Source organism: Aaosphaeria arxii, assembly GCF_010015735.1.
Source record: "Aaosphaeria arxii CBS 175.79 unplaced genomic scaffold BU24scaffold_8, whole genome shotgun sequence".
Classification (NCBI taxonomy): domain Eukaryota; kingdom Fungi; phylum Ascomycota; class Dothideomycetes; order Pleosporales; genus Aaosphaeria; species Aaosphaeria arxii.
In genome coordinates this window covers 353,787-372,249 of record NW_022983481.1, presented here as the reverse complement: position 1 = coordinate 372,249, position 18,463 = coordinate 353,787, and the positions used below count along the sequence as shown (strand labels likewise).

The 18,463-nt window shown below is 48.6% G+C and overlaps 9 protein-coding genes across 9 annotated transcripts; 6 read left to right on the top strand and 3 right to left on the bottom strand.

Moving 5' to 3' along the window:
- Positions 1 to 375: 375 nt before the first annotated feature.
- Positions 376 to 657, top strand: BU24DRAFT_465541 (uncharacterized protein; the record flags this gene model as incomplete). The annotated part of the gene is made up of 2 exons (XM_033532280.1): positions 376 to 490; positions 545 to 657. The coding sequence occupies 2 exons, from the start codon at positions 376 to 378 to the stop codon at positions 655 to 657; spliced, it is 228 nt and encodes a 75-aa protein (XP_033380301.1).
- A 140-nt stretch (positions 658 to 797) lies between these two features.
- On the bottom strand, positions 798 to 3,151 carry BU24DRAFT_396649 (carbohydrate-binding module family 20 protein). The gene is made up of 3 exons (XM_033525312.1): positions 2,549 to 3,151; positions 2,390 to 2,499; positions 798 to 2,334 (listed from the first exon to the last, which is right to left on the bottom strand). Exons 1-3 carry the CDS (start codon positions 2,808 to 2,810, stop codon positions 943 to 945), a joined length of 1,764 nt encoding a protein of 587 aa, XP_033380300.1. The 5' UTR covers positions 2,811 to 3,151; the 3' UTR covers positions 798 to 942.
- Positions 3,152 to 3,787: 636 nt separating this feature from the next.
- On the top strand, positions 3,788 to 5,050 carry BU24DRAFT_375292 (carbohydrate-binding module family 20 protein; the record flags this gene model as incomplete). Its single annotated transcript, XM_033524589.1, has 2 exons — positions 3,788 to 3,941; positions 4,007 to 5,050. The coding sequence occupies exons 1-2, from the start codon at positions 3,843 to 3,845 to the stop codon at positions 5,048 to 5,050; spliced, it is 1,143 nt and encodes a 380-aa protein (XP_033380299.1). The 5' UTR covers positions 3,788 to 3,842.
- A 290-nt stretch (positions 5,051 to 5,340) lies between these two features.
- Positions 5,341 to 6,542, bottom strand: BU24DRAFT_453448 (glycoside hydrolase family 131 protein). Its single transcript, XM_033531267.1, has 3 exons — positions 6,281 to 6,542; positions 5,725 to 6,227; positions 5,341 to 5,670 (listed from the first exon to the last, which is right to left on the bottom strand). The coding sequence occupies exons 1-3, from the start codon at positions 6,330 to 6,332 to the stop codon at positions 5,440 to 5,442; spliced, it is 786 nt and encodes a 261-aa protein (XP_033380298.1). The 5' UTR covers positions 6,333 to 6,542; the 3' UTR covers positions 5,341 to 5,439.
- A 798-nt stretch (positions 6,543 to 7,340) lies between these two features.
- Positions 7,341 to 8,508, bottom strand: BU24DRAFT_425785 (2-dehydropantoate 2-reductase). The gene has a single exon (XM_033528823.1). It carries the CDS (start codon positions 8,399 to 8,401, stop codon positions 7,415 to 7,417), a length of 987 nt encoding a protein of 328 aa, XP_033380297.1. The 5' UTR covers positions 8,402 to 8,508; the 3' UTR covers positions 7,341 to 7,414.
- An 852-nt stretch (positions 8,509 to 9,360) lies between these two features.
- BU24DRAFT_267015 (uncharacterized protein) lies at positions 9,361 to 10,299 on the top strand. Its single transcript, XM_033522557.1, has 3 exons — positions 9,361 to 9,826; positions 9,873 to 9,954; positions 10,023 to 10,299. Exons 1-2 carry the CDS (start codon positions 9,421 to 9,423, stop codon positions 9,941 to 9,943), a joined length of 477 nt encoding a protein of 158 aa, XP_033380296.1. The 5' UTR covers positions 9,361 to 9,420; the 3' UTR covers positions 9,944 to 9,954; positions 10,023 to 10,299.
- A 1,867-nt stretch (positions 10,300 to 12,166) lies between these two features.
- On the top strand, positions 12,167 to 12,725 carry BU24DRAFT_412501 (uncharacterized protein; the record flags this gene model as incomplete). The annotated part of the gene is made up of 2 exons (XM_033526117.1): positions 12,167 to 12,498; positions 12,569 to 12,725. 2 exons carry the CDS (start codon positions 12,167 to 12,169, stop codon positions 12,723 to 12,725), a joined length of 489 nt encoding a protein of 162 aa, XP_033380295.1.
- A 1,103-nt stretch (positions 12,726 to 13,828) lies between these two features.
- Positions 13,829 to 15,267, top strand: BU24DRAFT_352711 (uncharacterized protein; the record flags this gene model as incomplete). Its single annotated transcript, XM_033523745.1, has 7 exons — positions 13,829 to 14,012; positions 14,075 to 14,122; positions 14,181 to 14,260; positions 14,311 to 14,461; positions 14,517 to 14,742; positions 14,797 to 14,861; positions 14,954 to 15,267. 7 exons carry the CDS (start codon positions 13,829 to 13,831, stop codon positions 15,265 to 15,267), a joined length of 1,068 nt encoding a protein of 355 aa, XP_033380294.1.
- A 1,018-nt stretch (positions 15,268 to 16,285) lies between these two features.
- Positions 16,286 to 16,738, top strand: BU24DRAFT_412499 (uncharacterized protein; the record flags this gene model as incomplete). The annotated part of the gene is made up of 1 exon (XM_033526116.1): positions 16,286 to 16,738. One exon carries the CDS (start codon positions 16,286 to 16,288, stop codon positions 16,736 to 16,738), a length of 453 nt encoding a protein of 150 aa, XP_033380293.1.
- Positions 16,739 to 18,463: the final 1,725 nt, after the last annotated feature.

The following is an 18,463-nucleotide window of genomic DNA, read 5'->3' as shown; positions in this document are numbered from 1 at the left end:
TTTGCGCTGCGCAATGGTCGTCACCTCTTTTTCCATACGGATCAATGTATTAGGTCCATGGAGCCAACCAGCAAGTACGCCGTGCCGTGTGAGATGAATTCGTACAAACCTTTTGCCATGCAAATTGTCATCTCATCCCCATCACACCACGCCTTGCCTAATATGGGCCCTGTCGGGCATGCCAAGCGTCTACATCTGCATTGTTATGCCGTAGTCCTCGTACACAGTAACTAGGTAGGTAGTTACTACATAAATCTTTCTTCATGACAATATTTTGACTGCTGATTATCGAACCTTTCTTTAACTTTGAAATTTACTTATGAGTATAAGCTTGGTCACCGTAACTTCCACTTTTTTGAATCCTGCCATCTGATCATGAAGTTGCCTGCCGATATTGCCATTGCCGTTCTCTTTGGCTGCCTCCAATCTGTGATCAGCTTTCTCTCGCTTCTGGAACAACGTCGCATTGGTACCAATGTGCGTGGCATAGGTATGTTAGCATCTAGAAGCATTGCTTAGTCATTTTGAGATTGATCATCCACAGACGTTGAAGCAAACGAACATTCAACTCCATCACCGGAAGGCCTTCCGGAACCTCCTCGCTCGCCGAGTAGCGATAGTGGCATGGACGATGATGCACGGCCACCAAAATCTTAAAGCGTGCGCTTGATTGGGGGCAGGGGTGCTGCGAGGCATGAATTGCGGCCTCAGCCTGATGGGTACTGGGGAACAGAGTGGGGGTTTAATCATTTCTACAGCAGTCTAGCGAGCGTTTCATTGATCATCAAGGAAGGAATACCATTTATAAAAGTGTTGCAGATCGGCAACCTCAGTCTGGAATACAAATCTACCTCATAATTTCTCTGATTCATAGTGGAACAACAATACATGATCCTTCTCATCTCATTCAATTTTTCTCTCATGACATCTCAGCTCGCCGAATCAGCGCCAGTCACTGGTCACCGTGCTGCTGCTCTGGCACGCAGGTACATTATACGACCTATTGGGATCGCTCTCCCACGTCACTGTCCCCGAACTAGACACCTTGATGAACTTGTACTGCACCGAGCTACCTGCCGCAAGCTTGATTGTGCCAGTCCACACGGGGTTGCTCGATGTGTACTGAGAGGCGGAGAGCGCAGGAGCCTTGCTGGTATCCCAGCTGCCCAGCTCGGTCGAGCTGCCGGCAATCTTAATGGTTTCTCCGAAAGTAGTGGTGACCTTTTGGCTGAACGTTACTGCAACGGATGTCGGGCAGACTGAGGTTGCGAGCGTAGAGCCAGTGTCAGTGCGTGTTGCGGTGGGCGCGGCTGTGGTGGTGCCGCCTGCAACGAGGACGACTGGTTCACCGTTGGAGACAGTAAGGCAGATGTTGCCGCTTCCGTCGGAGGTGAAAGTGCCGCTGCCGAATACATTGGTCCATTGACCGTTGGCTTTCTGGGTGTTGAAGCAGTATTGTCCGCTTGAACCGCTGCCAGTGTTGGTGGTGAGGACAACGAGGTTGCCGTTTGCTCGACTCCATGCGTAGGCGTTGTTAGTGACGTAGAGATGCTTGTGATCGTTTCCTGCGAGACCGCCAGCTGCTTTGCGTGCACCGCTGAGGCGGGAGATGGCCTTGTAGAGATCGGCGTTGGTGTTAAAGCTGCTGCGCCAGAGATCCTCCCTATTGGCGGGGTCGTCGCCGCCTGCATAACCTTGCTCGCTACCGTAGTAGACGATGGGAATACCTCTCGATAGGATGACATAGGCCAAAGCATTCTTGAATAGAGACACATCGTTCTTCTGGTTCAACCAGCGCTTATTATCGTGGTTGTCAAGGAATGTTCCGAGCGCGGAAGGGTCTGGGAACTGGTTGCTGACTCTGTCGAACATGTTGACCAAGTCTTGCGCGCTACCCTTCTGCTGGTAGAAGTTGTTCATCGGGTAGTAGGTGGCATAGTTGAGAAGACCAGGCATAAGAGAAGCATAGGGCGCGAGGTAATCGGGATTGCCATCCCAAACCTCACCGATCGAGTAGACGCCAGCAGCAGAAGCAAAACCAGGCCAGAAGTCCTTCTCGACGTGTTTGACAGTGTCAATGCGGACGCCGTCAAAAGAGTACTCCTTGACGAGCCATGAGACCCAGTTGTACAGAAGAGTTCGAACTTCCGACTTTCCGGTGTTCAGGTCAGGAAGGTTTGCGATGCGACATTGCTCAACGCTGTTCTGATCATTATAGTTGATATCGCAAGCGGCATGGTAGGAACTCTCTTGATTCAGTGGCTCTGGTCGATTACCGGAAATAGCGCCGAAGCCCATGTGATTGGCTACGACATCGATCATAACATAGATTCCCTGTACATAGCATTAGCAAACTACCAGACTAGGGTCACAGCTGCAAGGTACGTACTTTGGCATGTGCAGAATTGACGAGGCTCTTGAGGTCATCTGCCGTTCCATAGTTCGAGTTGATGCCGTAGAGATCTTGCGCCCAGTAACCGTGATAGCCGCCAGCGCTGTCTGTTGAAGGCTGTTAGTTGAGCTCATTGAGGCCATAAGGTGCACTGACTTGCAACGACTGGTGTAATCCAGATCGCGTCAAAACCAAGTCCTTGGATGTAATCCAACTTGGACTCGAGTCCTTTGAAAGTACCACCACAGTAGTTTCCAAGGTTGCTGCATGATCCACCGCCGCTGTCGCTGCTGCTGCGAGCGATGCGGTCGGTCAGGACGAAGTAAATGTTACGAGACTTCCAAGCATTGGTATCTGCCCCCGAGACGACAGAAGATAGAAGTGCAAGAGGTGCGAGCAAACGAGAGAAGAACTTCATGGTTGCGAGCCAGACTCAGTTGTCTTTGGAATGTTGAAGACTCTGGTGCGGTTGTGTCTTCGAGATGCTGTAGGGCTTTATATAGACGATTTCCTCGTCAAACCAAGATGAAGAGGTAATTTCATCTATTAGTGTGAGTAAACTATAGCGGTGCTAAGGTTTCTTACAGCAAAGGCATCCTCGGCTCTTGGGTTGAATTGTGTATACAGACGACGGCCGCTAAAGGGTGCTAGAAGAACGGCAGAAGCCAAGAATCAATGCTGCATGTGTCCGGAGAATTCAGTTCAACGCGTCGGCCCGAGTCGTAACCAATGTTGATTCTGTACGAAGCGTGGTCCATGAATCACACGTGCCAAAACGTGGAGTTGTACATGATGAACCAGGCATGTCAGGGGAGTTTGTGCGGTAGTCAACTGCCTCATTCGTCTAGTCTGCCGCTCCCCGCAATTCTCACCTCCGACGACGCTGGCTTGGATATTCCCTGTTTCCGTCGTCATTGACGAAAAGCCGGTCCGACATGTTCATGAAGCCTGTTCTCGTGGACTAAATACACATCCCGCAAGCTTATATCGACGTTCAAATTAGAAATGCAGCCCCGGGCTAATTACGATCCCCACACACCAGCCATGCGTCCCCGGCTCTTGGGCTGTGGAGCCCCAGATATTGTTTTGAGGAGCCGGCATGTATATTAAATGCTCGCTTACTATGGAAATCTTACATGCACCAAGATGAAGTTTGGGAGTATCATGAGAACATCCTGCAGCTTCAGTGCCCGGAGGGCGCGGAGGCAACACGGATCTGGTGATAGTATGGGCATCTAAGAAGGGTCAGAATTTTCGGCCGCGGTCGCTTGTTACTTGATGGACGTGACACAATGAATAGCAAGCCGGCAATTGAGGTGGCCATGGAGATATATAAGTAAGGCAGTTTTGAACACATTTTGAGGGCAGGTCTTCAATCAGGCTCAATACTTATCTACGATCTTTCAAGTTGCCCTTCTCAATTGGTTCTATTACTCTTAAGATCATAGCCATGCAGTCAACTATTGTCAAGCTTCTCGCATTTGCGGGATGCGTTAACGCACACGGCTACATGACTTCTCCAATGAGCAGGACTGGTCTCAATGCTCAGGTATGTATCTACCACTACCCCTTAACAAAGATGGTCTTCAAGGGCAAACGTTAACAACTTTACAGAGTGGCAAAGATACTTGCCCAGAGTGCACTATCCTTGAGCCAGTCACAGCATGGCCGGATCTCGACGCTGCCAAGGTCGGCCGATCAGGGCCTTGTGGCTACAATGCTCGAGTCAGTGTCGACTACAACCAGCCTGGCGCAAGTTGGGGCAAAGAACCCGTCGTAACCTACAAGCCCGGAGATACCATTGATGTTCAGTGGTGTGTTGATAACAACGGTGATCACGGAGGCATGTTCACCTACCGCATCTGCCAGGACCAAGCACTTGTCAACAAGTTCCTTGATCCAAACTACCTCCCCACTGAGGCAGAAAAGCAAGCAGCCGAGGATTGCTTCACCAAAGGCACTCTTCCTTGCACCGATGTCAGTGGACAGACATGCGATTATAATGCGGACTGTTCTTCCGGGCAAGCATGCTGGCGCAACGACTGGTTCTCCTGCAAAGGCTTCCAAGACACCAAATGCAGGGGTGTCGACAATGCACCCTTGAACTCCTGCTATACTTCCATCGCAGGAGGCTACACGGTGACCAAGAAGATCAAGATCCCCAACTACATCTCGAACCACACCTTGCTTTCCTTCAAGTGGAACTCCTTCCAGACACCTCAGGTCTACCTCAGCTGTGCAGACATTGCTATCGCGGGATCGGGAACTGGCACAACACCACCAAAGTCCACCACAACCACTAATGCGCCTACTGCTACGAGCACCGGAAGCTGTTCGGCACCAGCCTCTCAAGTCTCCATCACCTTCACTGAGAAGGTCAAGACACAGGTTGGGCAGACAATCAAGATCGTCGGATCTATCGCTGCCCTAGGAAACTGGGACACTTCCAAGGCGATAGCACTTGATGCCTCCAAGTACACTGATGCCAACCCTCAGTGGTCTGGTGCTATTAACATCCCTGCTAAGACGAGCTTTGAGTATAAGTTCATCAGGGTGGAGAGCAATGGTGCTGTTACATGGGAGTCTGGAGACAACCGCAAATATACTGTCGGAGATGGCTGCCAGGCTGCTGCGACAGTCAGCTCTGAGTGGAAATGATAGGTTGCTGTGTTCTTGTAAGGATTGCACATGGGTGGAAGGCTGATGATTTCAATGCGGGTTGTTATGAATGAGATATTGAATTGGTGTTCCATTGTATATGAGTTTTGGTAGTGCATATGATTGATTCTTTCAATCTGAACATGGATTGTAGGACTAAGAACCTTTTCGTCAGGGATTAAAATTTTACTGGCACTTTCATGAAAAGGCTTAGTTCAGCCGGCAATGAACGAATAAGAACCAAAATTCACTGTTTTGGCTTGTTGTCAGGAGAGGCAAATCAAATTAGAACCGGAATCATCGATTTAGATTTCTTGATAATGATATGTACAAAAGGTTGCCTGTAACAGCATCTGCTCAATGATCTAAATATATACAAGCCTCGTCCTCTATGCCGGGCTGTTAACAGAGGTGGTGAGAGAACCGCTCTCGATGTAAACACCAGAGAAGTACCAGTCTTCAGCACCAGTGCCATCGTTTCCAGCGCGAGGAAGGCGAAGGACACCAAGATGCCAATCAGCGCCGTTGGACGAAGTGCTGCCGGAGAAGGGACCCGCGGTCTTAACGAGCGGGTCGGCACCAGTGGAGTGCCAGAAAGTAATCTGGTTGGAAGAAAAGTTCTATCCAGGTCGTTAGATGACATGCATGCAATTTAATGCGAGAATGTTACATACGATCTCGTAAGCCACGTTGTGCCACTCATCAGCCTTGAGCTCGACCTTCCACTTCGATTGGCCGCCCACCATCCACTGCAGGTTGGTGTTGCTGGTGCCCGACTCGCCGTTGACCCAGCCGTACTTGAGCTCGGTGAAATGGCTTTCGAAGAAGCAGATCTGGTGCTCGTTGGTGGCGCTAGGGACGTTCGTCGTCGAGCGCTTGATGGAGAAGTGGTAGTAGACGGTGCCCTTATTGATGGCGGCTGTGGTCTGGGGGATGAGTTCCGTCCTCCACATATCCGAGTTCCACTTCGCGGTGTTGTCGATCGTGATCTTCACGCCCTGCTTCGTGCCCAGGTCCGCTGGGTTCTTGTAGCTTGGCGACAGGTTGACATATTTAGTGACGGCACCTGAGCCGTGGATGTAGTATTGGTACGGTCCGACTTGGTTTGCCCAAGACCACTTGTTGAGGTCGGCGCTGCTGGTCATCTCATTAAATCGGCCGTCCCAGAGGATAGTGCCTACTATGGTTAGTAAATGCGCCATGAGAATTCTGTGGAAGAGCTGTCCATACCTGCTGAGACAGCGCTCACGAAAGCAGTCAAAAGAGTCGTGTAACCCAACATGATGGCGATGCGATGGATAAAAAAGACGGACGAATCTCGAGATGGCGAATCGTTCGCCTTTTATAAAGGTATTCTCCCAATCTCGCAATCGGAGAATCCCTGGGAAATAAACAGCATCGCATCAAGCGAACCCTATCGGCGATAATGGAATTGATGTACCCCAATATGATGGAAACGAAGAGCTTCGATTCCAGGCCGTAAGTGTACGTGGTAACGGGTGGATGCGTGACCTAGTCCTAAATTTAATCAATATGTAGCCGCCGGCATTTCAGGCACAGGTATCTTTTAGTGGCGGGCGACCGGTCCGGGGTGGAGCTGCCCACGCATCGCTAGATTAGCAAAAGTATTGCAAGTTGACAACGGAGGGCAATTTTCCGTTGTTGTCGTCACTCGAAAGCAAACTCGTTTTGACTTCCTTCATGACATGCTTGGTAAAGCATAGGTGATGCAACTCATCGCAACCCCAAATTCTAGCAATAGTTAGCCTAGAAACAAGGTTGCGCTTCTGTAGACTTGTAAATGTCAAGCTCATATCTAGTTGAATTAATTCCCCACATTTTTTTTATTTGGTGCTACCTGCCGCACGCTTGTCAAATTGAAGGGATGTCCCATGAAGTGACAAGCAAGGATCATACTGTGACCGTTGAAACATCTTCTAGTCTATCGAAGCATACATGACTGAATGCCTTTCCTTCGATAAACCTTCTAGGACAACTCATTGATACTTGTTCTTTTGTTAGATTACCTGTTCATACGGGGAATCGATGATTCTTATCCAACATCAGAAGATAATATTTATACTGTCTACTTGCTGCGTACTATTTTTGGGTCAGCCATATATTACCTTAGGGAAATCGATCCGCAGATCCATCACCTAATAACCAATGTATCAAACATTCTGATCTTTTACGTTCTGGATAATTGGGCCTTTATGACGGTAGCCATTGCTCCTGGACTGCAGTTCTTGGTCAACTTGGCCAAAAGTAATTCGCGCCGTGCTTAACTGGAGGATGGTTCAATTGTTTGTCTATGAGGGTATACTTCTATTGGATTCGCTGAAGAAGCTATTTAAATCGTCACCCTCATGAATCACGAGGGTTAACGTGTGCATCGAGTGCATTGGCGAGGAAATATATGGTTGCAACCCTGTCGCATCTGACACCCTTGGCTTTCGCCTTCTTCAAGACGTTGCCAACAATAGCTTCAACTTCCATTTTTCGTCCTTCCTTGACGTCCTGGAGCATACTTGGTTCTATGCCCTTCTTGCTCTGTATCCTGACCTTTGCCCGATCAAGTTGGAACTGTACGTCTTCCTTGCTGAACTGGTGGCCGTACGCGGCAGCAACGTCGGCTACCTCTAGCATTACATCCAAGACAAAGTCGGTTGCGTTTGGCGAAGACAGCATGAAATCGACATCGGTGCTGAGCGATAATGCACATACGGGGTTCCAAGCGACATTGAGGATGACCTTAAACCAACGCTTGAATTGAATGTCATCGTACAGTTTAGCTGTTCCGCCAGCAGACTCAATGAGCTTTGTGAAGTTGGCCGCTTGGGGCGAATTCGAAGTTGAAGGATAGTTTCCGACCTCCAGGAGTTCGATGTCGCCGTGTGTTATGACGCCAGCGGGTCGCTGTGCCACGGGCATATAGACAACGGTACTGATAATAGGATTTGTGGGGAATGCCTCGACGTATTCATCTTCGATACCAATACCGTTCTGGATGAGCACTATTGTCGTGTGATTTGGCGTAACTGCTGGCTTAATGATATCGGGTATCGTGTTTGGAAAGACTTTGCTGCAGACGACAATGTAGTCGAAGGGTTCACTACTGCTGGTAGCAGCCTCTGTGCAATTTCGGACCACGGCGGGCTGGAAATGAATATCGTCTCCGAATATGGCTGAATTTATGATGAATCCCTTCTCCTTCACGACATCATAATTAGATCGACACACCGCTGTGACTGTTGCTACTTTGGACAAAAGGTACAGATACACAGTACCAATGCTACCTGCCCCAAACAATAGTACGCGAGGCTTGCTGGTGCTTGAATCTGGTGAACTCATGGCTGCAAAATCCAATGGTAAGACAAATGTGGATTTTGTGTAACGATAGTATAGGATGTATGTATATCGGGTAGACGTCGTAAAGATCTTGTGCAAAAGGATGACGCTTATCGCATTTGTTCCGATTTGCGGCCTTCTGTTCCGAGGTCCGGTCCATGAACTCTTCGTCTATTTCGGATCTAACCATATTTGGGCTATCGCATTATCAGTGATTGGTCCCCAAATGCTAGAGTAAATAGACAAAACGGGGGATGATCGAGGGAAAACCTACACGAATAAGGTACATTGATGAATTCTGCAATATGTAGTTAGGTGGACGGTTTAGAGGTAGTGATGTCATCAAGGCTAGGTGAAATATCTAAGTACAAAAGTTCTCTACGGGCGGTTACAGACGTTTCATACAATGCAGAATTAGCAACCCATAGAAGTTCATATTTTGGTGTAGCAGGACAGAAAGCAGACTCACTAGCCACTGGAGGATAGAGATATCTAGCAAACACCGTCGAGATAAGATCAGAGCTGGAAGTTATTTCACCCCCAAACAAGATTCGATCAAGTGAAGGTGAAAGAAAATGCAGCTAATCGTCATTGGTCGAATGCGCACATGTCATCGTCTGCACCAATGTATGCAATCGAAGTTCAGTTGAAATTGGTCAACTACGAATGCTATAATCACTCAAGGCCTGTTTATAGAGCCATATTCCATATGAAGATGTTGAAACTAAAAGCAGGCAGTCATCATTGTGTATTTGCGTGAGTAATATGATAGTGAAGGTTATTTTCCAGCAGTTTCGATTAAAACCAAACATACGTCACCTCGCCTCAAAATGCCAAAGTGAATTTGAATTTATAATGGTGGTGCGTGCGAAGAGTGGACTGCTCGTTGACGTGTTTACATGATACTAAAAGACGCATACTTTTCTCTCCGTCCTCCGTCCACCCTCACCCTCACCCTCACCCTCAACCTTACCTACTCTCACCAAACCTCAACCCACAAAAGCGACACACCAGAGTCAACCATGGAGTCCTCCAGCATATTTTCGCGCTCCTTCTGGTCTCGAGTTGAAGTTGGTGAGCCTATTGAGACCTCACAGTTTCAAAGCTTCCACTTGTTCTTGATCAGCTACTACCAAGGCTTGTTTGCGGCCGTATATTGCCATCAGCATCTGCTCATTATTGCAGTTCCTGGACTGCTGCTCATCTCTTCCCTGTTCGTTCTATTACAAGCGCTCGACATCATCGATGAAGGAACATGGACCTTCCCGGATAACTTCGAAGAATTGCAAAACGGTGCTATATTGTTCGCAGGGCTAGTGTTCATCGCGATCCCGATTGCAATATATATAGCATCTCGCTTAGAGGAGATGCCAACAGAGGCTCCAGATCAGCGAGAGACAAAGCCGAATCTCACGCATGAGACTCACCGTACGTTGGTCGAACAAGAAGAAGGTAAAGGAAATGACGATGGTAGCACTACGGCTTTGCAGCTCTACGACAGTACCGCTGCAGGCACCTCTCCTCATCCAGAAGAACAAGTGGTAGCGGACGATCAAGTGAGTTATATGCCGGGAAGTTTTCTTCCACTCCTGGATGAGACCAACCATTCACCCGAAGCAACCAGTCACCCCAATTACCTTCTCAAAGAAAACGCCCTTACAAGAGAAGACGCTCCCACAGCCGAGGTAGCCGAGGTAACTTATCCGTCTCGCTCTGAATCCGATCTTCTCGAACTGTCTCTGTTGGACCAGGCTACGGTTGAGGTAGTGCGTCGTCCTTCAACACCTCAAACACTGGTAGTCTATGAGGGAGGCTCCTCTGCCGCTCAAGATGAGAACCTCATTCACTTGAGACCAGAAACACCGGTACAACACGATGGAAGTTCCATTGCCGCTCAACACGAGAAGCTGATCAGCCTGACACCAGAAACACCAGCACAACAATCACGAACCTTTTCTGGCGCTCGGGATGGGAAGCTCATCAGCTTGACACCAGAACCAATAACACCGGGGGTCGACAACACGGCGTTGCTTGCATCTGGATGGGATTTCGCTTAGAAAGACATGGAGCACGAGGTGTTGAGGGGCGCTGTACGGTTGGACTATACATGATTGTTCTTTTGGGGTTTGCCGGCCGGACTTGCTGGTAGTCAGGTGTCGTCGCAAGGTGTCGTAAGGCTAACTCTGGAATCACGAACACACAATGTCAATGCCAATCGCGCATCGTGCTCTAGTACTTGTTAGTGCACATTTCTTGTTAGCCCCATGCAATAGAATACGAATGGTCTTCGAAAATGGCGAAATGACGGCGCGTTGGTGATGTACTGTCATACCCGTGTAGCTCATAATAAGTACCTAACAACTTCATATCTGTATCCTGAGTGGTAAATTCCCCTAAGATGGGCGTGAAGACGTCTTGAAAATCTCACATCTTGAAAATGATCATCCTCAAACATCTAAAAACACTCCGCATTGACACCACCTATTATTCTCAAGAACTCCCAACATCCATAATTTCACCGTATGTTTCATGTCCCGAACGGCAGTGACGGACTACCAAAGCCCGCGTGGAACAATGCCCTATCCCAAGTCCGAAGTCTCTCCCCTTCTCCCAATGACAATCCAGTGAAAATCCAAGCAACAGATCCCCAATATCTCGATTAAGCTTGTAAGCGATTCCGGTTTCTTTCAGTCTTCATGCGCGATATCTAGGCCATTGTTGTAAACCTCCCTCGATGGACGAATTAAGCGTGCTGATTGGCTAGAATGGAGTCTTGGCGATGAGTGTTCGCATAGACCGTTAAACCGCGTGGATCGGAGATTCAGAGGGTGTGAATATTACGCCTTTTTTTGTTCTAGGAATATGGTTGCGACGTAGTGTCATTGGATATCTAGGTCAAGAATTCAAGCACGTGTAACTGGGCTTGCTAGCTTCGAAGCGTTATGGCGACGGTCGGATGGCAGATAGACGGTATGGTAGAATATTGAATTTGGGCAAACAACCCCACACAGTTTTCCGATGAAATCGTCGCGTAAGAGGTACGTCCGAACTCATTCTGTGTTATTGCGGCGATGAATCGTAATGGTATTGTGATTGTCATTTACGCATCTCTTCCAATTGCCATGCAATGACGGTCATTAGTTCAGAGCCAATATTGAACAAGCACAGGCATATGTGGAGCCTATCAATTGTCCAGCTATGTCGAGAATGGGAAACAGTGCAGCTAACGATTACGAAGTTCGCACTCACAACTATAACTTTGTCCTGCCACAATTAATGTCGCTTGAACCACGCATCATCGAAAGATGACCAGTTCTTGTCTAATGCACTTTGCCTTTCATTGTCAGTAACGCCCAACGCAATCCCTTTGGTCATCCTACCAATTAGGAATATCTTGAGAAGACTATGCCATGCATAACTCCGTCTTCGGAAAGGATTTCAATATGCCTTCTCGATCAGGCATCATAAACGCAAGATATGATGATCAGTGCCTGTTTCAAAACCCCGAATTAGTGATGATTAAGCAGGACACTCCACTGGATACGATGAAATAGAGGGGCCGGAATCGTGAAACTCGTCTCTGTAATTAATTATTTGTTAATGAGTGTCCAGGCGGTTGGCTAAAATTAGATGGCATGAGTATTGTTAAAATGAACAAGCTGCCTACTATCTTTTGATACCTGTCTTAACTTACCACCAAGTCGCTCGCTAACATCCGAACATTCACCTTCAACAACTAATCAACCAACAAACATAAAATCAATCAAGATGCCCTCTGTCAAATCTCTCGCTTTCGGCGCGCTCATTGCTGCGTACGCCGCCCCCTACGCCGCGGCCGACTGCTTCGACATTAAGGGAACTCTGCAGGAGCTCTGGGTAACAGGCGCTCCGGACGAGGTCCCAGACAGTGGAAGCTGGCAGGTCCTGAATAGCGAGGGTGTGGAAGTATGCACTGTGAACGGAACCTATAGCTCCAACACGGTCGAATGCGTGAATGCGACTTCTGCCGACTCGGAGTTTGTGCCGTTCGTCGAATGGAGCTGGGGATATGAGAGGGGCGCAAACGTTACTTACTGTCCTGAGGCAGACAACAGCACTTGGTAAGTCCCTTATTCCACCATGCTCTGTCTCCGTATGCGTGGGATAGTGCTAATATTTTGGAATCAACAGCGTCAGAAAAGAGTTCCTCTACCGCCAGGAGGGTTACGAGTGCTTGAAGCGACCTGATCTCTGCGAAGCTATCAAGGCCGAGTCGCCTCCCTGCAGTGCACTGGAGTGCAAGGCTGAGTCGAAGGATGTTTGCAGCGAGGAGAAGGAATCCGCATAGAGATTAGAGAGATACCCGATTGTGGCATTTACTGTACATTTTAAGGTGTACTGATGTTTATACCAATTCTTCCTTCGAAATACATTTCTTCCATTTTTGAAATGGATCTATGCTATACCGTTGTGTTAGCAACTATAATAAGATTCCTGGGATAGGTTCCTAAAGTGTTTTACATAGAAATGGTGTGTTGTAATAGGTTGCTATACTGGGCGTCATAATTTCACATAGTAACCTACCAATCCGGTTCAAGATCCCATGGTTACTCGACTGGCGTACGCAATTAATGCTACCAGCAGACACGAAAGTGATCTGTCGCACTGTGCGCAATATTAATGAATCGTACGAGTACGGAACGTGAATGCGCACAAGAGAAATGGCGATGATTGTGATAGGCGATTTCGGGGAGACATTATGTATGTACCTGGATAATGAGTGGAGCCGATGCCGATCCTCCCAGATCCGCGAGATGCCCAATTACTCCGTATCACCTCGACATTTTCGCGTCACAAAACTTTAGCTGAGATACACTACCGCCAATCGCTAAATTCAGATTTTATGAGGTTGCAGCTCCTCGTAATGATACGCCCTCCATAGTCACAGATTGCTCGACGGTGGATTTCCATTTTCTGCGAACCAACGATGAATTTCCCATCGAGGAACAACAACCGGCTCGAAAAACTCCCACTCTTCGCTTGAAGGCCATTCACATCGCATGCCAAATATTGGAGGCGCACACTCACACTATGCAGCATCCTCTAGAAGAGTGTGCCACGGCGTGTGTCTTGTCTTTTGGCTGGCGGGTAATGTGCAAATCAGAAGGCGCCACAGTCCCGATGTGGTGCACACCACAGGTGTGACCGCTATAGCAGTGCGTCGCCGGCAGCGTCTTTGTGCGACCAATATTCTCCTGGATTGCACGGAAGTGGCTGCTTGTACCTCCACTACCTAATGGATAACTACTTAGATAACATGTCTGCACTGTGCCTGTTCAACTGTGTTACGAAGCACCTGATGATGGACGCGTCAGTCGTCCCTGAGCTCTCAGAAAACTTCCTACGATGGTGGAAGAACACCACACTACAACGCTGCATGCAGATACAATCATGCCTGAGGTGATGTTTGGAGGCATTGTGGTCGACACGAGCCAGTTCGACTTCAACGATCGCAGCTCAAATGTAGGTGCAGTGCTGACGGCGAACGCTACCCTGATCGCGCTCGTGGGCGCATTCGTCACTGCGCGGATTGCAGTGCGGGTTTTGATGGTTCGAAAGATGTTCTTAGATGATTGTGAGCATTCGAATACTGTGTTCTCAAGTACTCCGTACAGCGATACTAACTTGCTCATGTAGTTCTGATCATCATTGCGTCTGCGTTCACTATTGCGCTTGCGGCTGTGTGTATCGGAGGCAAGTCTCGAAGGAGGTGAGCGCAATGTTCAATACTGACCTCTGACAGCAACTGGCCGTGGACTTGGGACGCATATATTCCTGCTACCTCCGCAGCATATCTTTGATTTGGTGAAAAGCTGCATTCAGGTTGGGTTTCAATGAAATATGGGAGCATTGACGGTCGTTGACAACAGTAGCTGCTCTATGTATGTCAAGTACTGTATGCATGCGCGATCGCATCCACAAAGATCGCGATCATCGCATCATACCTTCGATTCGTCCAAGACCGCAAATTTCGCATATCGATGCACGTAACTGCTGGACTCATCATCGGCCTGTGGCTCACTGGTAAGCAATCATCCAGCCTCCGGATGGATGCCAGATACTGAAGCATTCCACTCAGGAATCTTTGTTACAATCTTTCAATGCCGGCCGGTGTCTGGCGCATGGGACTTTACTGAACCACGGCGAAGATGCATTGACTTTGTCAATTACCTCTACGTCAGCTCTTCCATCTCTGTTGTTACGGACATCATACTGTGCGCAATGCCGTGTCCGTACCTCTGGAAACTCAATATGCCACTGAAACAGCGTATTATTCTATGCGTGCTGTTTGGCGGTGGTGCAGGGTAAGGCAGTGAAGATGTAACTTGTTAGGCCAACCATCTCTGACGTCGATGCAGGGCCTGTATCGCGGGGATCCTAAGGATCTCCAAATTGCATACATTGCGCAGTATGGATGTGACGTGTAAGTACATACAAGCTCCTCCATTCACAATGTTTTGAACTGTTCAAGTTGGAATCAAGGAACTGACAATGATGGCTTTTGTCTTGATACAGATCAGTGTGTGACGTGCCTAAATTTATCGATCATAGAATGCAGTCTGGGTATTATCTGCGTCTCGATACCTCCGCTGCGACCACTGGCAGTCAAGCTTTTCCCTGCAATTTTAAGAACAGATCGTTCGGCGTCATCGAGGTCCCCATTGCAAAGCCTCAATTACCAGAGAAGGAATAATAACAACAATAACAATAAACAGCGATCCGGAACGAGATTGGACAACATCACGATCGAAGAGGATTTTACGCTCGAAGAATCCACCATAAGCGTCTCAGAAAGGAAAGAAACGACATCACTTTCGCAGAAAGTTTAACAGCAAAAGGGAAGGTAAAATGGGATGAACAATTGCGATGCGCAGGTAGGAGACCGTCGATGGCACGCCTAATCAGCCTCTCATACAAATATGACGCTCAGTGGCAATCGCGCAATAGGTACAGACAAAACAGTACCCGAACGAAACGATGCGCTCTCGAATTCTCCCAAAGAGGAAACAAAATTGGCGAGGAAAAGCTTCATGATTGCCTGGATGATTAAGTGGCACCAGGAACTAAGCCAGGTGGTTGGCTGTGTTGGCTGTGCTGCTGGGAAAAGGGAGCGAGGAATACGAACGGGGGAGCCCGAAGGACCACCCCTACCCCACACACTCTGGCACTTCACACTTGCCCTACACTGCATACACATTTCACTACCCACCACACTACACTGTAACAGAATAATGAGATGACAGCCTGACATTGTAGGATCATTCAGAAATTCCCTTCAGGGTCAACATCTCGCGAGCGCGGGTCCGTGCAGGGGGACGATCAGCTCCAGCAGCCTCAGCTCATTGAACGGCGGGCTCTCACCGCCAAGGCTGCTTGGAGAGTGCTAAGACACAGCCCGCTGTCGGTCACTACTGGACTTGGCTGGCGGAATCCTTTGAACGTCATTTGGCAGGACCAAATGATGGTGGAAGAACCTTCGAAGCCTGGCGCGGGGGGTTTCCTGGCCTTACTGGCGTTTGTTGGCGATGCAGGGCCTCACCACTAAGTCACCTTGCGCCGTTCCCGCAGGGCTGTAAAGCAGGCAGAACACAGCATGCAAGGATGGTCCGCCATATTGAGGTCATGGGCTGCAGAATCCATATCGAGGATTTAGCATATATATTGTCCTACGGTTCGCATCTGTTGTCTCCATTATCATCATCATCAAACAAACAACCACAACAAACTCCACTTTGGACTTGAGTATTATTATACAAAGTCCATTCATTTCCACAACCTCAATATAAAACCACACTGCGACATCTCCACACCTCATCCACACACATATCCATACGAATCTTGTCCATTATGAGATTCGCAGCCGTCACACTCCTACTCGCATCAACCGTGCTCGCAAGCCCAGCTCCAGTCGCACAGCCTGAAGCAGCAGCAGCACCTGCCCCCGTTGCCGAACCAGCATCAACTGCGCCCATCGTTCTCGACTCCGAGTCCTCAGTCGAGGCACTAAGTGCCCGCATAGCAGCACTAGAAGCGCGCATCGCATCCCCAGACTTTGAAGCCAGTACCGCAGGCGTCAACCTCCCTCGCGACCCCAAAGGTGGAGGTGGTAAGGGCGGAGGTGGTAAGAGCGGAGGTGGCAAGGGAAAGTCGAAATCCAAGTCCAAGGGCGGGAAGATCGCGAAGGGAGGTTCTAAGAACGGAACTGAATCCGCCGCAACGATGGGATTCGAGCCAAACCGTATACTCCAGGCCGGTGCCCTGGGCCTCGGTGTTATGGAGATCGTCAGACTTTGGGGTTAGAGACCTCATCTTCTTCTCTGCCACGACTACGAGCGAGCGAGCGAGCATACCAGTCCCACGTTTGATGGGACGGCGCAGCACTGTCAACGAATTGTACGACTATCAACATACTTTTACGGAATCAGGGTCGGGGGCTTTCTGAGCGTTTGGAGATATATGGCCCTACACACTGGGCACATTATGGAGTTTCCTTGGGTATTTCTTTTTGTTTTCTTCAAGACAATAATGACTTTTCGATTCATCGAGCTTAGACGTCGTTACTCTGTCTTGCTCTTGTATAACTACTATTCACAGGCATGATTCAAGCCTTTTCTAGCGTTTTGGGATATATCACTGGACCGGCGAATGTCCACATTGTATTGTTGTGTTATTAGTATTTGTATTACTATCTTTATCAACGTATATCAAGAATCAAAATGCATCCATCTATGCATCAATCTTCAATAATTTTCATCAACAGTTCCAATCAAATCTTGATACTCACTGCAATCGGGAAAGCATAGTGACGTTTAATGTTACACAAAACCCGACGTCATGCCTCACATACAATTCCAAGTTTCCTCTTGCGCACGCCGATCACCAACTCAATCCCACACCGATCATCATCGCACAAACAACAACATCATCATCACAACGCAACCTCACAGCGAATCCATTGAATCCCGAAGATAATTTAATTCAGCAGCCTGCTTGGCAAAAACCACGGTGTTGTGACCGGTAATCTGATCTGGCAACTCGCTTGGTGAGGCTGAGGCTGAGGCACAGCCCACTAGCCACACAGCACGTGGGGGTTGGGCGAACGTGATTTACATTGATGATCACCGAGCTTAATGTGCCTCGTAAATAATCTGTGGTTCACCGTATCAAGGCTCAAAGCGAGGCTTCGAGCGAGGCGATGAGGCTCTAGGTTGGGAGTGATGGACCGTATCTCGCATCGCTCTGGACGGGCGACGCCGAAACGCGAAAGAGAGGGTGTTGGCTGATGGAGTCGCGGTTTAAACTATCGTTGTCAATTGATATGAGACATATGTGTTCGCATGATCGTTCTTGCATTACCTGTGTGCTGGCTGATATGTCGTACTACAATTAGTGCATCCGCTGTATTGATGATAAGGGAGTATGAGAGCGGACGGGCTAGCTAGGTGGCGACACACATTTTGGAAGATGTTCAGCTATCTGACTTCCTTACCATACTCGGCGAGTCTGTTGTTGCCGGGTACAGTACCGTTCTTCGTGTAACACACCTAGCTACAGAGCTTAGCTTGGACATGACGCCTGTCAAGTAGCTTTCACCTAGGCGTCGGGAGCGGCATTTTCCGTGGAGCATTCTTGTAAGCCTCTCGGCCGCTTGGTGTCTGTTTATCTGCGTTCGTCGCGCGGGTGAGACAATGCGTAGCTTTCCAAGTTCCGCCCTTGGTGGAAGGGAGGGAAGTCTGGAACGATTGAGGCTGGAATTGGTCCATGGGATGAACATATCAAGATAGATAGTTAGTTGTGAAGGGCGGTTGAGATCCGTGGAACGGTGGCTGAGTCTATGTTGCGGTGCCTACGGAGTGGATCTAAGAAGTTTTGAAGCAAACGATCGGAGCACTGTTGAACAGTATAGAATGATACCAACGAAGTTGTGGAGGGGAGTACGGGGTAGTGTGAGACATTAATAGATCATAGTTCATAAGAATCACCAGTACTTTCAGTTGTGGTAGGTTTTGGGACAGTAGACTTGTC